A 14,426-nucleotide genomic window follows, 5' to 3' on the forward strand; every position below is an offset into this window, starting at 1 on the left:
TCCCTGCTCACCTTCTGGTCCAGGGAGGGACCCAGAATGGACAGGCAGGGGCCTAGGAGACTTTAGCCAACCTTCGAGCAACAGCAAAAACTCTAGACAGGCCCCTGTGGTTACCCACGTCAGTGTGAACTGTGGGCTCCTGTCAGCCTTCACCTCCGCCTCCTCTCTCTCCAGGGAGAGCAGGTGTGTCCTTTCTGGGCCAGTCAGGAATCTCTTGTTCAGCACTGTTGGAGGTGTGGGGGATGCATGGGGCACAGGGTGTGGTTTCCAGAAACTTCTAGTGTGCATTGCAAGTGAGAAGCACCCTCCTACGCCAGGACTCTGATTGGGCAGGGAATACTCAGTGTACTCAATTCCAGGCTTTGCTATGGGGCTGAGAGAACGCTCGCTGTGGGGTGCAGTGGGGCTGCAGTGGCCCTTTCATTCATTCTTTGCTTCTTCAATCACTCCTTCACTCTGTATGTGAATGGGCGAGACGGGTCGGACACAGCTCTTGGAGTCAGAGTTCTTGAGTTGCTTTTTTTTTTTGAGACAGAGTCTCGCTCTGTTGCCCAGGCTGGAGTGCAGTGGTGCAATCTCGGCTCACTGCAACCTTCGCCTCCCGGGTTCAAGCGATTCTCCTGCCTCAGCCTCCCAAGTAGCTGGGACTACAGGCGTGCACCACTATGCCTGGCTAATATTTGTATTTTTAGTGGAAACGGGGTTTCACCGTGTTGCCCAGGCTGGTCTCAAACTCCTGACCTCAGGTGATCCGCCTGCCTCGGCCTCCCAAAGTGCTGGGATTACAGGTGTGAGCCACTGCGCCCAGCCTAGCGTTCTTGAATTTGAATTCTGTTTCTTCCACTGACTAGCTGCGTTCCCGTTAGCAAGTCATTCAGCCTTTCCCAAGCCTCAGCCGACTCATCTATATATAAGATGAAAACATCACTCCTTGTCCTGATCTTCCTCACGGAACTGTGCTTGGCAGCGGAAGTAATCATACGCGTCACAGCAAATTATGACACAAGTGTAAAGTCTTTCTGCGAACAGATATTTTTTGAGGGCCTTCAGGGTAGGAATGCTGCCCTTGACCCTGTGGGCTACATGGAGATGGTCAAGACAGTCCCTGTCCTCGGAGCCGTTACGGCCTGGCAGGCCAAATAGGCACATTTCTTTTCTTTCTTTCTTTCTTTTTTTTTTTTTTTGAGATGGAGTCTCGCTCTGTCGCCCAGGCTGGAGTGCAGTGGCACGATCTCGGCTCACTGCAAGCTCCGCCTCCCGGGTTCACGCCATTCTCCTGCCTCAGCCTCCCGAGTAGCTGGGACTACAGGCACCCGCCACCACGCCTGACTAATTTTTTGTATTTCTGGTAGAGACGGGGTTTCCCCATGTTGGCCAGGCTGGTCTCGAACTCCTGACCTCGTGATCCACCCGCCTCGGCCTCCCAAAGTGCTGGGATTACAGGCGTGAGCCACCGCGCCCGGCAGATAGACACACGTCTTGGCAGATCCGGCTGGAAGGTTCTCAGCATGCTTTCTCATGGGGCACTGATGCAACAGAGCCCCTGAGCACCTCAGTTCATCCAGCACATAGTCCCTGCATGTCCACAGGAGCCAGGAGCTGTTCAGAGGCTAGATCGGTGGGCTTGGAGTACGTTGGAGGTGAGCAATGGTGAGGCCCGGCTACCCCTACCAAGTCTCGCAGCTGCAACCAGCTCCTCCAGCAGGAAGAGCCTCTGTGTTCTCTCCCTTTGGCAGCTCCTCGCATCCCACCACGTACATTCAGTTCTGGGTCTAGGGGCTGAAGCAGTGCCTTTTCACTTGGGTGATTTTCTGGCTGGCCTAGGAATGGCCTCTTCCTGTCACGATTTGGTTGAGCCAACTGGGGCAGGGAGAGGATCTGGGAAGGGGAGACAGAGATCCTGAAGAGGGCCCCTTAATTCTCAGTGGCTCCAGCTGCCTGGCGAGGCCACCCTCATGCCTCCTGGGGAGAATATCGCCGTGTCTGTGGATAGTCCCTTCCAGCATTATTGACATTGATGCATCATCTTGTCACTTAGGTGACCAGGGCAGCTGGAAATGATTCGGCAGGAAGGCCGAAATGCCGGCCTTTTCTCAGCCCTGATTCCCTGTGGCAGGTGCTGGGTTTGCCCCCTGGGGCCTCCTGCTCTGGGTTGAGATGTCGCATGAGAAGAGCAGAAGGCAGATGCGGCAGGGCCTTCCCCACACCCCGTCCACTTTACTAGATGCCTCTGGACTCTGAATTTTTTTTCCCAATGAATATGTATTTGTGTGTGTGTGTGTGTGTGTGTGTGTGTGTGTGTGTGTGTGTGTATATATATATATATATTTTTTTTTTTTTTTTTGAGCCGGAGTCTCGCTGTGTCCCCCAGGCTGGAGTGCAGTGGTGCGATCTCAGCTCACTGCAACCTCCGCCTCCCAGATTTAAGCGATTCTCTTGCCTCAGCCTCTCGAGCAGCTGGGACTACAGGCACACGCCACCACGCCCAGCTAATTTTTGTATTTTTAGTAGAGATGAGCTTCCACCACGTTATCCAGGCTGGTCTCGAATTTCTGACCTCAGGTGATCCACCTGTCCTGGCCTCCCAAAGTACTGGGATTACAGGTGTGAGCCACCGTGCCCGGCCATATGTATTTATATTTACAATAAAAATTTAAAAATCAGAAAACAGAATGATAGTCAGTGGTGCCCTTTGTAACAATCCAAGAATGGGTTATTGGTATTTAACAGGATACTTTTGTAGGCATTTAGTGAAGCAAAAATAACTTTCTCTTAGAAAAACATAACGCCTGTCTCAGGCGCTTTCCCACGCAGCTTTGCTCGTGGACTTCAGGTTTGTCTAGGTGGGTGTTTGCACGGCCCTTGAACTACCCATTCCCCAGCAGACGGCTTGATGAATGAGCCCAGTGGCTCAGCACACCAGAGCGGCAGGGGTCGGGGAGTGGGACTGAGGCCGAGGGCTCCAAAGCAGCAGTGCAACAGGCAAGTCATCCAGGGATTGCCCCTCCGGGTCCCTCAGAATCCCAGCTCTGCCTCTTACTTGCTGCAGGACCTTCCAGAAATCACTTACCGTCTCTGAGCCTCAGTTTCTTCATCTGTAAAATGGGAGAATAATTCTGTATCTACCACATAGGGGTGTTGAAAAGATTAAATGAAATAACGTATATAAAGAGTTTAGTATAGTGCTAAGCAAATATTAGCTGATATGATGATGATGACGAATAATAGTTTTTTTTTTTTTTTTGGAGACAGGATCTCGCTCTGTTGCTCAGGCTGGAGTGCAGTGGCGCATTGCACTCTGCCTCCTAGGTCCAAGCGATTCTAGTGCCTCAGCCTCCCGAGTAGCTGGGACTACAGGCATGCACCAACACGCTCAGCTAATTTTTGTATTTTTAGTAGAGACGGGGTTTCCCCATATTGCCCAGGCTGGTCTTGAATTCCTGGCCTCAAGGGATCTGCCTGCCTTGGCTTCCCAAAGTGCTACTATTACAGGCATGAGCCACCGTACCTGGCTGATGATGAAGAATACTTACCTTTTTTGTTTTTTTTGAGATGGAGTTTCGCTCTTGTTGTCCAAGCTGGAGTGCAATGGCATGATCTCGGCTCACTACAACCTCCACCTCCTGGGTTCAAGCAATTTTCCTGCCTCAGCCTCCCGAGTAGCTGGGATTACAGGCACACGCCACTGCGCCCAGCTAATTTTTTTGTATTTTTAGTAGAAATGGGTTTCACCATGTTAGCCAGGCTGGTCTTGAACTCCTGACCTAAGGTGATCTGCCTGCCTCGGCCTCCCAAAGTGCTGGGATTACAGGCGTGAGCCACCGCGCTTGGTTTTTTTTTTTTTTTTTTTTTGAAATGGAGTCTCTCTCTATTGCCCAGGTTGGAGTGCAGTGATACAATCTCAGCTCACTGCAACCTATGCCTCCCGGGTTCAAGCAATCCTCCTGCCTCAGCCTCCCGAGTACCTGGGACTACAGGTGCATACCACCACACTGGCAAATCTTTGTACTTTTAGTAGAGAAGGGGTTTCACCATGTTGGGCAGGCTGGTCTTGAACTCCTGACCTCAGGTGATCCTCCTGCCTCGGCCTCCCAAAGTGCTGGGATTACAAGTGTGAACCGCTGCGCCTGGCCTAACTATTATCTCTACTATCTGTGTCCAGACAAGGAGCCCGAGGCCAGGAGCAGAATCAATCCCCAGGGAATAGCAGGAGCTTGGTAACAGACCAAATAGGTAGGGAAGTGGTTAACTCTGTCTCAGAGTTTTTAAAAATTTTGCTTTTATCATGATCGTGATTTCTAATTGACACATAATAATTATACCTATTTTGGGGGTACAGTGTGATATTTTGATATATGTATACAATGTGTAATCATCAAATCAAGGTAATTAGCATATCTGTCACCTCAAACGTTGATCATTTCTTTGTATTGGGAACGTTCAAAATCTGCTCTTCTGGCTATTTGAAAATATACAATAAATTGTTAATTATGGTCACCCTACAAGGCTACAGAATACTAGAAATGATTCCTCCTTTCGGTACTTTTGTATCCCTGCCAACCTCTCCCTAACCCCTCTCTTTCCTGCCCTTCTCAGCCTCTGCTGACCACTATTCTGCTTTCTACTTCTGTGAGATCAACTTTTTTAGCTTCTACGTTTGCATGAGAACCTGCAGTGTGTGTGTTTCTGTGCCTGACTTATTTCACTTCCCATAATGTCCTCCAGTTTTATGCACGTCGCCACGAATGACGGGATTTGGTTCTTTTTTTATGGCTGGATAGTATCGTGCATATATACCACCTTTTCTTTTTTTTTTTTTATTTTTGGAGACGGAGTCTTGCTTTGTCACCAGGCTGGAGTGTATTGGTGCGATCTCAGCTTGCTGCAACCTCCGCCTCCCGGGTTCAAGTGATTCTCCTGCCTCAGTCTCCCAAGTAGTTGGGACTACAGTGTACACCACCACGCCCAGCTAATTTTTTTTTTTTTTTTGTATTTTAGCAGAGGTGGGGTTTCACCATGTTGCCCAGGCTGGTCTTGAACTCCTGAGCTCAGGCAATCTGCCCGCCTTGGCCTCCCAAAGTGTAGGATTACAGGTGTGAGCCACTGTGCCTGGCCTATACCACCTTTTCTTTGTACATTCTTCTGTTTATAGACTCAGGTTCATTCCACATCTGGGCTGTTGTGAGCAGTAAACACAGGAGTGCAGATGGCTCTTCAACAGGCTGACTGCCTTTCCCTCGGATATGTACCCTGCAGTGGGATCACTGGGTCATGTGGTTGTTCTGTTTCTAGTGTTTTGAGGGCCTTCCGTGCTGTGTTCCATAGTGGCTGTGCTCACTTACCTTCCCACCAATCGTGTCTCAGGCTCTTGAGCAGGGAGATGAGGTCAACCAAAGCACTGATGAACCAAATTGCAGTGGTGATGAGCCGGGTGCCAGCTCAGCCGAGTCCTCCACCTCTTGGGGTCTATGAGCTCCCCATGTGTTACACATTTTTGAGTTCATTCAGTGCCAGGCCCTGTGCTGGGGCAGGCCAGTGGTCAGGGTGTGTGTTAGAGCCCAGCCAGAGGCCTCTGTTCTCTCTGGGTCAGAGGTAGGCTTGGCCGGGGGAGTGAGTTTCTGCTCATCATGTGGAGATCTTGATCACCCAGTGGAGCTCCCGGTGGCTGAGCCCTCTTTCTGAACTTTCCAGCCATGAAATACTGCAGGGGCCATGGCCAGATTCCAGTATGCCCCTGGAGGCTCTTGCAGGTATCTTGTCCTTTCTTTTCTAATGTCCCAGAGAAAGAGGCCAGCACTGGGAGGAGGCGGGAGGTTTGATTGATTGATCTGCGCTGGATTTTTTTTTTTTTTTTTTGAGATGGAGTCTCACTCTGTCGCCCAGGCTGGAGTGCAGTGGCACGATCTCAGATCATTGCAACCTCTGCCTCCCGGGTTCAAGTGATTCTCCTGCCTCAGCCTCCAGAGTAGCTGGGACTACAGGCGCACGCCACCACGCCTGGCTAATTTTTATGTGTGTGTGTGTGTGTGTGTGTGTGTGTGTGTGTGTGTGTGTGTGTGTATATATATATATATATATATATATATATAGTAGAGATGGGGTTTCCCCATTTTGGCCAGGTGGGTCTTGAACTCCTGACCTCAAGTGATCCGCCCGCTTTGGCCTCCCAAAGTGCTGGGATTACAGGTGTGAGACCACGCACTGGCCTGCGCTGGGTTCTGTCTGTTGGGTTAGAGCATGCTGTTGAGATGAGATCCCAGCCCTGGTCCCTGGGAGCCAAATCACTGATGCTTGGTTGCATGGCCATGGGTGGAACCCCTTGTTCTGGACACTTGTCTTCCAGGAATGTACCACGGTCACGAGCAAGAAAGGGGAGGAATGAGGATGGGCCAGGTGCCCTGTCTCAGTGCTGGAAAACAGCTCCATGCATTTGTCTTTCTAATGAGTGAGAATAACATTATTATAGTAATTGAATAGACCAGGCAGATTTACCCTGAAATGCTGTAGTCTGTCCCCATTGAAACTGTTATTTAGTTTGAACCAATGATGGAAGCTGCTAATCCATTATGTCACCAAGTAATCTTATTCAGAAGAGTTAAGACTTAAGACACAGTCTTAGAGCGGAGTGGAGCAGTGGCTTAGCTGGAAGGCCGGTTGGCTCTGTGATAGGGAAACTTTCAGTGCTCACAGACTGCTGGGGGATTTCTTAGCATGGATGGTTTAACACGCCCCTGTGCTGGGCACTGTGAGATGGGGCTCCTTCTCTTCTTGGGCTTACCGGGAATTCAGCCAACACATGGGACCCCTTATTACACAGTGTATCCTCCCAGTAGCACCAGTTTTTGGTCCAATTCAATGGTCAGTGTTTACTTTTTTTGTTTTTTTTGAGACAGTCTTGCTCTGTCACCCAGGCTGGAGTGCAGTGGCGCAATCTCGGCTCACTGTAAGCTCCGCCTCCCGGGTTCACACCATTCTCCTGCCTCAGCCTCCCGAGTAGCTGGGACTACAGGCGCCCGCCACCACGCCCGGCTAATTTTTTGTGTTTTTAGTAGAGACGGGGTTTCACTGTGTTAGTCAGGATGGTCTCGATCTCCTGACCTCTAGTGATCTGCCCACCTCGGCCTCCCAAAGTGCTGGGATTACAGGCTTGAGCCACCACGCCCGACCAATGTTTACTTTTTATGACTGTGTAAATGTTATTTATTGTTATGTGAGAGGGTACCATAATTATGTTTTCTTTGTTGTATAACTTTTCATGTTTCTTGGAGTTAATGATTAACTCCTGTTTCTGCCATTAGCTTTGTTTTCTATGGACCTATCTTTCTTTTTCTTTTTTTTTTAATTTTTGAGACAGGGTCTCACTCTGTCACCCAGGCTGGAGTGCAGTGCCACATTCATGGCTTACTACAGTCTTGACCTCCAGGGTTCAAGTGATCCTCCTACCTCAGCTTCCCAAATAGCTGGGACCACGGGTGCTTGCCACCATGCCTGGCTAATTTTTGTGGAGAGACATGGTCTCACTATATTGCCCAAGCTGGTCTCAAACTCCTGAGCTCAACCAATCCTCCTGCCTTGGCCTCCCAAAGTACTGTAATTACAGGTGAGAGCCACTGTACCTGGCCTATTTTTCTACTTTTACTTTTTTCTACCACAATTACTTTAATAGATGGCCCCTCCCTACCCTCCCCCATCTCCGCCAAGCTTGCATCCATCAGATAACCTGTCAATTCCATTCTTTCCCCCAGGAGATCTCACTTCCAGAGCCCCCCATCCTCTAGTGATAGTATCCTCCCAAGAAAGGGTGCAAGGGAGTGAATTTTTTTGAGCTCTTGCATATTTCAGAATGTCTTTATTGGTTGATAGTTTGCCTGGGTATGAAATTTTAGGTTGAAAATAATTTTCTTTGAGAATTTTGAGAGTTATAACATCATTGCCTACTAGATTCCAGAGTTGCTGTTGAAAAGTCTGATGATATGCAGATTCATATTTCTTTTCTTTTCTTTTTTTTTTTTTTGAGACAGAGTTTCACTCTCGTCTCCCAGGCTGGAGTGTAATGATGTGATCTCGGCTCACTGCAACCTCTGCCTCCTCGGTTCAAGTGATTCTCCTGCTTCAGCCTCCCAAGTAGCTGGGACTACAGTCATGTGCCACCATGCCTGGCTAATTTTTGTATTTTTAGTGGAGACGGGGTTTCACTATGTTGGCCAGGCTGGTCTCGGACTCCTGACCTCAGGTGATCTGCCCGTCTCGACCTCCCAAAGTGTTGGGATGACAGGCGTGAGCCACCACACCCGGCCCAGATTCCTATTTCTCTGTATATGGTATGTATTTATATTTTCTCTCTGGTGTCACTGAGAATTTTTCATTTGCCCAGGTGTTCTGAAATTTCCTGACAGTGTTTGGGATGGATCTTGTGTCTTTACTGTGCTGTGTACTTGGTGGACCCAGAGACTCAGGACCTTCAGTTCTGGAAGATGTTCTTGTACTATTTCCCTGCTAATCTTTCTGTTATGGTGAGACAACAGCCATTTTATTATGCTCAAGTTCTGTGGGTGAGGAATTCAGCTAGGGCGTGTTGGAGATGATGGCTTCTCTCTGCTTTCACAACGTCTGGGACCTCATCTTGGGTGGCTCAGATGGCTGGAGATGACTGCGACGGTCCACTGGGGCTGTGTGTCCGGGAGCTGGGCTGTGTTCTCATAGCATCTACTGGAGCTGAGATGCCCAAGGTGGTTTCTTCATGTGCATGGACTGGGATGTTTGGAGCATCTGGGCATCTCTCTCCATGTAGCCTCTCCATGTTCCCAGCTGCAGCATTGACAGTCTCAGTCAGGCCTTTCACATGCAGGCTTGCTTTCTCTGGAGCAAATGTTCCTAGAGGTAGAGGTGGAAGCTGTCCTGTGACTCATTCCTGAAAGTGAGGTAATGTTACGTCTGTCTCATTCTGTTGGTCAAGACTGAGTCACAGGGCCAGCCCAGATTCAAGAGGGGAGCACACAAAGCCATCGGCACCAAGAGATGCCAGCTTTGGATACCAGCTGCCAGCTCCCCTCCCCTTTCTCTTTCTGGGAACTTTCTTGGTCGGCTATTTGATCTTTTTTCTCTTCCCTCTTTTGTTTTCTGTATCTTTATGTTTTTGTTCTACTTTTTGGGAGACTTCCTCAACTTAGTCTTTTCATCATATTTCTTTTTCTCTTTTTCTTTTTTCTTTTTTTTTTGAGATGGAGTTTTGCTCTTGTTGCACAGGCTGGAGTGTAGTAGCGTGATCTCGGCTCACTGCAACCTCTGCCTCCCGGGTTCAAGTGATTCTCCTGCCTCAGCCTCCCAAGTAGCTGGGATTACAGGCACCCGCCACCAGGCCCGGCTAGTTTTTTTTATTTTTTATTTTTAGTAGAGACGTGGTTTCTCCATGTTGGCCAGGCTGGTCTCGAACTCCTGACCTCAGGTGATCTGACTGCCTCAGTCTCCCAAAGTGCTGGGATTACAGGCGTGAGCCACTGCACCCAGCCCCCTTACTGTTATTTTAATGGGCTTCAGAAGAAGTGGGATAATAAATGCGTGTGGTCAGTCTGACAGGTTCATCCTGGAAGTCTCAACAGGCTTCAGAATATCTCTATTTATATCTCCTAAAGGAAGTGAGGGTACATACTTATCACTGCTGAAACATGATTTTTTATTGTGATAAATGTTATACATCCACACTGAATGAATCATAAGATGAACGCGCCTTTCCTCGCCATCCAGGTGAAGGGCGTTTACGGGCTGGGAAAATGCTGATAGCCCACACCTTGTGACTCCTGGCTTTTGTGAGTGGTTTCTGAAGCTGCTGGAGGCCGTGACCTTGTGCGCTGGCTGCCTCTGCTCTGACCATGACGCCGCTCCCCCCACGGAGGCCAGGCAGTGCCAGGCAGAGCCGCTGACTGCGCGTGGGAGGGGAACTGCTCCGTCGGCAGTTTCTGAGTGACGGAGTGCGTTTGAAGGGCTGGGTGCGCAGGCACCTGGCTTGGTGATTTCTTCAGCGCAGGGGAGGTGGAGCCTCTGCCACCCCCTGCTTGGCATGCGCTCTTCCCTGAGCACCGCCCTTCCAGCCCATCCCAGCAGGCTGCCTTCTCACCTCTCCTTCCCTGCCCCTTGGAGGGCTCCTGTTCATTCTTGCTTTATGAAAGCCGGCCAGGCGCTCATGTCTGTGATCCCAGCACTTTGGGAGGCCGAGGTGGGCAGATCACCTGAGGTCAAGGGTTTGAGACGAGCCTGGCCAACATGGCGAAACCCCGTCTCAACTAAAAATACAGAAAAAAAAAAAAAAATTAGGCCGGGCATGGTGGCCCATGCCTGCAATCCCAGCACCCAGCACTTTGGGAGGCCAAGGCAGGCAGATCACCTGAGGTCAAGGGTTTGAGACCAGCCTAGCCAACATGGCAAAAACCCCATCTCTACTAAAAATACAAAACTTAGCCAGGCGTGGTGGTAGGCACCTGTAGTCCCAGCTACTTGGGAGGCTGAGACAGGAGAATCGCTTGAACCCAGGAGGCGGAGCTTGCAGTGAGCCAAGATCGCGTAACTGCTCTCCAGCCTGGGTGACAGAGCGAGACTCCGTCTCAAAAACAAACAAAAAACCCCCTAAAACCCCAAAGCCCTACATGCTGTCCCTGAGGGCCTCCACCCCTCCCATGGCCTCAGCTTCCACCTCTGTTCTTGTTACACCTGTCTTTCTGCTTAGGTTTTAGTGCTGTTCTGATCCCATTTGGGTGTCCCAGGGGCCCCTGGCTTGCCATGTGTCCAGAAAGAGAGCCTTATCATCTGCCTCTCACAAAGCGACTCTCCTCCTCCGTCTGTATCACGGCTGAAGCGTCTGTCATTCTGTTTTCTGAAACCCAGGTTACTTGGTGTGTTTAGCTCTCAGCCCCCCCTTTACTTTCTGTCACCAAGTCCTCTTAATTTTGCTCCCGAAATGCCTTATGACTCTCACCCTTTCATGTCATTTCTGTGGCTGTGAGTGCAGTGGAGGGCAGCGCCCCTTGGCCCCGTTTCGGTCTTCCCCCGGCTCCTCCCTTCCAGCCGCTCCGTTCTCTCTCTGCTGCTTGCAGAGTCCTCCAGCAAAGCTCTGCAGGTCATGGGCACCTTGCCTCGGGCCCCTTGGCTTCCTCCCTTTGCCCTCGAGAGAGAGTTCAGCATGCGGCGCCTTTTCCCAGCGTCCGCACCGCGCCGGCACTGTTTGTACTGTGTGTGTGTCACCTGTCTCAGGCCCATAATGTTTTCCTTCAACCGGCTCAGGTGTTACAACTTCAGTGGACTTGTTTCAGAAGGCACCTTTACGTCACTACCATAAAAGGAAAATCAGGGTGGCCTGCCACAAAGAGGGCCTCTGTCAAAGCTCAGTAAGTGACTGTTACAGTGAAGACCACCCCAGGTGCCCTCGGGGGCCCGCGGGGAGGCAGGCGTCCGCTCTGGGAAGCCGTGGGCCATGGGAACTCCTCCCCAGCGGGCCTCTTCTCCTCCTCAGAGGCAGTGTAGCACCGTGGTAAACGCCACAGACCCTGGGGCCAAGCCTGCGCCCAAGCCTCGCTCTGCTCCTTTCCAGCAACATGATCTTGGCCCGCTTAACCTCTCTGAGCCTCATTTTCCCTGCTGTAAAAGGGGTTAATACTATTTCCTTCAGTGGATTGTGGTATTAAATAAGAGAGTGTACATGGATCACTTCACACAGTGCCCTAACCCTTGAGGCCTGTTTGCTGGCATTTGCTCTTCCCCGCCACTTTTTTTTTTTGAGACGGGGTCTCGCTCTGTTGCCCAGGCTGGAGTGCAGTGGCACGATCTCGGCTTACTGCAACCTCTGCCTCCCGGGTTCAAGCGATTCTCCTGCCTCAGCCTCCCGAGTAGCTGGGATTACAGGCGCCTGCCACTATGCCTGGCTAATTTTTTGTATTTTTAGTAGATACGAGGTTTCACCACGTTGGCCAGGCCGGTCTCAAACTCCTGACCTCTAGTGATCTGCCTGCCTCGGCCTCCCAAAGTGCTGGGATTACATCTGTGAGCCACCGCGCCCGGCCTGCCCTCCCCTTTTGCCAGCCTGCTGTGCCCTCGAATGGTGTGATGTGTCTCCTGGGCATTGCAACACTGGTGGTCTCTCTGTCATGCTGGTCACGTTCCTCTGCGTCCTGCTTCTGTGCCCTCCCCTTCCCCGCTTCTCCCGTAGGTCACTGCTGGCCTCTTCTCGAGGCCTAGATCAGCCGTTGCCTCCTGTGTGATCCCGTAGCTGGTCTCCCAAGGAGAGCCAGACCTCTCCTCCCTGTGACCTCATGGCACTTGATTCTGTATCTCTTGTTTCACCCCATGACCCCACAGTCCATGTTTGGCACTCGGGTCTTTCAGGTGGGTGTGCCGTGCCTGCAGGATGGTTTTCTGCATTTTGCCCGGATCATTTTCTCAGATGCTTGTGAATCGCACAGACGTCGCCTCCCACGCTGAGACACCACCCTTGGTCCCCGAGAACTCAAAACACACAAGAAGACGTTTGGCCAGTGTCCCCTCCTCGCTCCCTGCTGTGGTACTTGGGCCAGGTGGAGCTGGCTTCCCATGGCAGTGGGAAGGAGCACCGGAATGGGAGTCAGAGATCTCAGGGTTGAGGTCCAGCTCTCGTATTTTCTGACTCTGTGACCCCAGGCCCACATACAACTCGGAATCTCTGCTGGCTTGGGTGTAAACCATAAAGCACGCATCAGTTCTAAAAGCTGCTTGTCCGGTAAAGGCTTATTTTCCCAGGGTGAGGATTTGCCCACGTGGGTAGATTGGTCCATTGCTCTGAGATATGTGCACGAGGGGGCCCCAGGTGCCCCCAACCACAGGGCTGTGGAGGGGCTGCAGAGGTTCTCCCGGGTGGTCTGCCCGTAGGGTCCTGTTCCTCCCGCCTCCTGCCCTTTTTCCTAGCCCTGGTTCAGTTTAGGACTTCAGGTCCTATAGGGAAGGACAGTGCTGTCTTCATCTAATGCACCTGGAGGGCAGCAGGAGTGTCTTCTGAAGCTGCAGCCCGAGTCTGGCCCGGGCCTCCCCTTGTGCCCACGTGCAGCCACAGGGTCCTGCACAGGGTGTAGCCTGCAGCAGAGACTCTAGCCGGCTCATCTCCTGCACAGCCTGGGCCTCCTGCTCTCTGTCTGCTCTATGCAGGGGACCAGTAGCCCCCTTTGACCCTCTCCCCCTTCTGTCCCCTCACTTGAGGGCCTTGGCACTTTATAAACGGGTGTCCAGGCCAGGTGCGCTGGCTCACGCCTATAATCCCAGCGCTTTGGGAGGCTGAGGCGGGTAGATCACCTGAGGTCAGGAGTTCGAGACCAGCCTGGCCAACATAGTGAAACCCTGTCTCTAATAAAAATACAAAAAATTGTTTGGGCGTGGTGGCGCGTGCCTGTAATCCCAGCTGCTTGGGAGGCTGAGGCAGGAGAATTGCCGGAACCCAGGAGGCGGAGGCTGCAGTGAGCCAAGATTGTGCCATTGCACTCCAACCTGGGCAACAAGAGCGAAACTCCGTCTCAAAACCAAAAACAAACAAACAAAAAAACGGGTGCCCAGAGCCAGTTGTGCTTCCTGACACGTTCCTCCTAGAGACTTTTTTTTTTTCTTTGAGATGGAATTTTGCTCTGTTGCCCAGGTTGGAATGCAGTGGCACGATCTTGGCTCACTGCAACCTCTGCCTCCTGGGATCAAGCGATTTCTGGCTAATTTTTGTATTTTGAGTAGAGATGGGGTTTCACCATGTTGGCCAGGCTGGTCTTGAACTCCTGACCTCAAGTGATCTGCCCACCTCAGCCTCCCAAGGTGCTGGGATGACAGGCGTGAGCCACCATACCCAGCCCCTCCTGGAGACTTGCTCCCCACTTCCCACAAGCCTGGGCCGAGGTGATTTGGAAGTGGGGCCTCTTCCTTGGAGAAGAGAAGAGAGGCTTGCTGTGGGGTTTGGGCGGTTCCCTTGGCTCTCCAGCCTCCACGTGCTTGTCTGCATAATGAGGCTGTTGGGTGGCATCTGGTGCTTTCTCCCACGGCTGCTGCTCTCTGCATCCGTGAACCCTGGGATTGAAGTGGGGTGGGGATTGCCATTTTGCATTTTCTGTGGAGTCTTTTTTTTTTTTTTGAGACAGGGTCCCGCTCTGTCACCCAGGCTGGAGTGCAGTGGCATGATTACGGCTCACTGTAGCCTTGATCTCCTAGGCTCAAGTGATCCTCCCATCTCAGCCCCCTGAATAGCTAGGACTACAGGCATGCACCTGGCTAATTTTTAAATTTTTTATGGAGATGGGGTTTCACCATGTTGCCCAGGCTGGTCTTGAACTCGTGGGCTCAAGCCATCCTCCTACCTCAGCCTCCAAAGTGCTGGGATTACAGGTGTGAGCCACCTCACCCGGCCAATGGGGGAGTTTTGAATCACCAAAGGT

General features: G+C 51.4%; 1 protein-coding gene across 23 annotated transcripts in view; it reads left to right on the plus strand.

Annotated features, from left to right (window-relative positions):
• The window catches only part of RAP1GAP2 (RAP1 GTPase activating protein 2), a 291,369-nt gene that overhangs the window by 134,257 nt on the left and 142,686 nt on the right, over window positions 1-14,426 (plus strand). For 8 of the 23 annotated variants that reach the window (XM_055101382.2, XM_055101381.2, XM_055101384.2 and 5 more), the window contains one exon: window positions 8,022-8,321. The exons of the other annotated variants lie outside the window; for them this stretch is intronic. In XM_055101382.2, coding sequence (XP_054957357.2) covers window positions 8,022-8,321 — 300 coding nt within the window. The remainder of the gene's footprint in view (window positions 1-8,021; window positions 8,322-14,426) is intronic. 23 annotated transcript variants of the gene reach the window in all.

This window comes from Pan paniscus, chromosome 19 (assembly GCF_029289425.2).
Source record: "Pan paniscus chromosome 19, NHGRI_mPanPan1-v2.0_pri, whole genome shotgun sequence".
In the NCBI taxonomy this organism is placed as follows: Eukaryota; Metazoa; Chordata; class Mammalia; order Primates; family Hominidae; genus Pan; species Pan paniscus.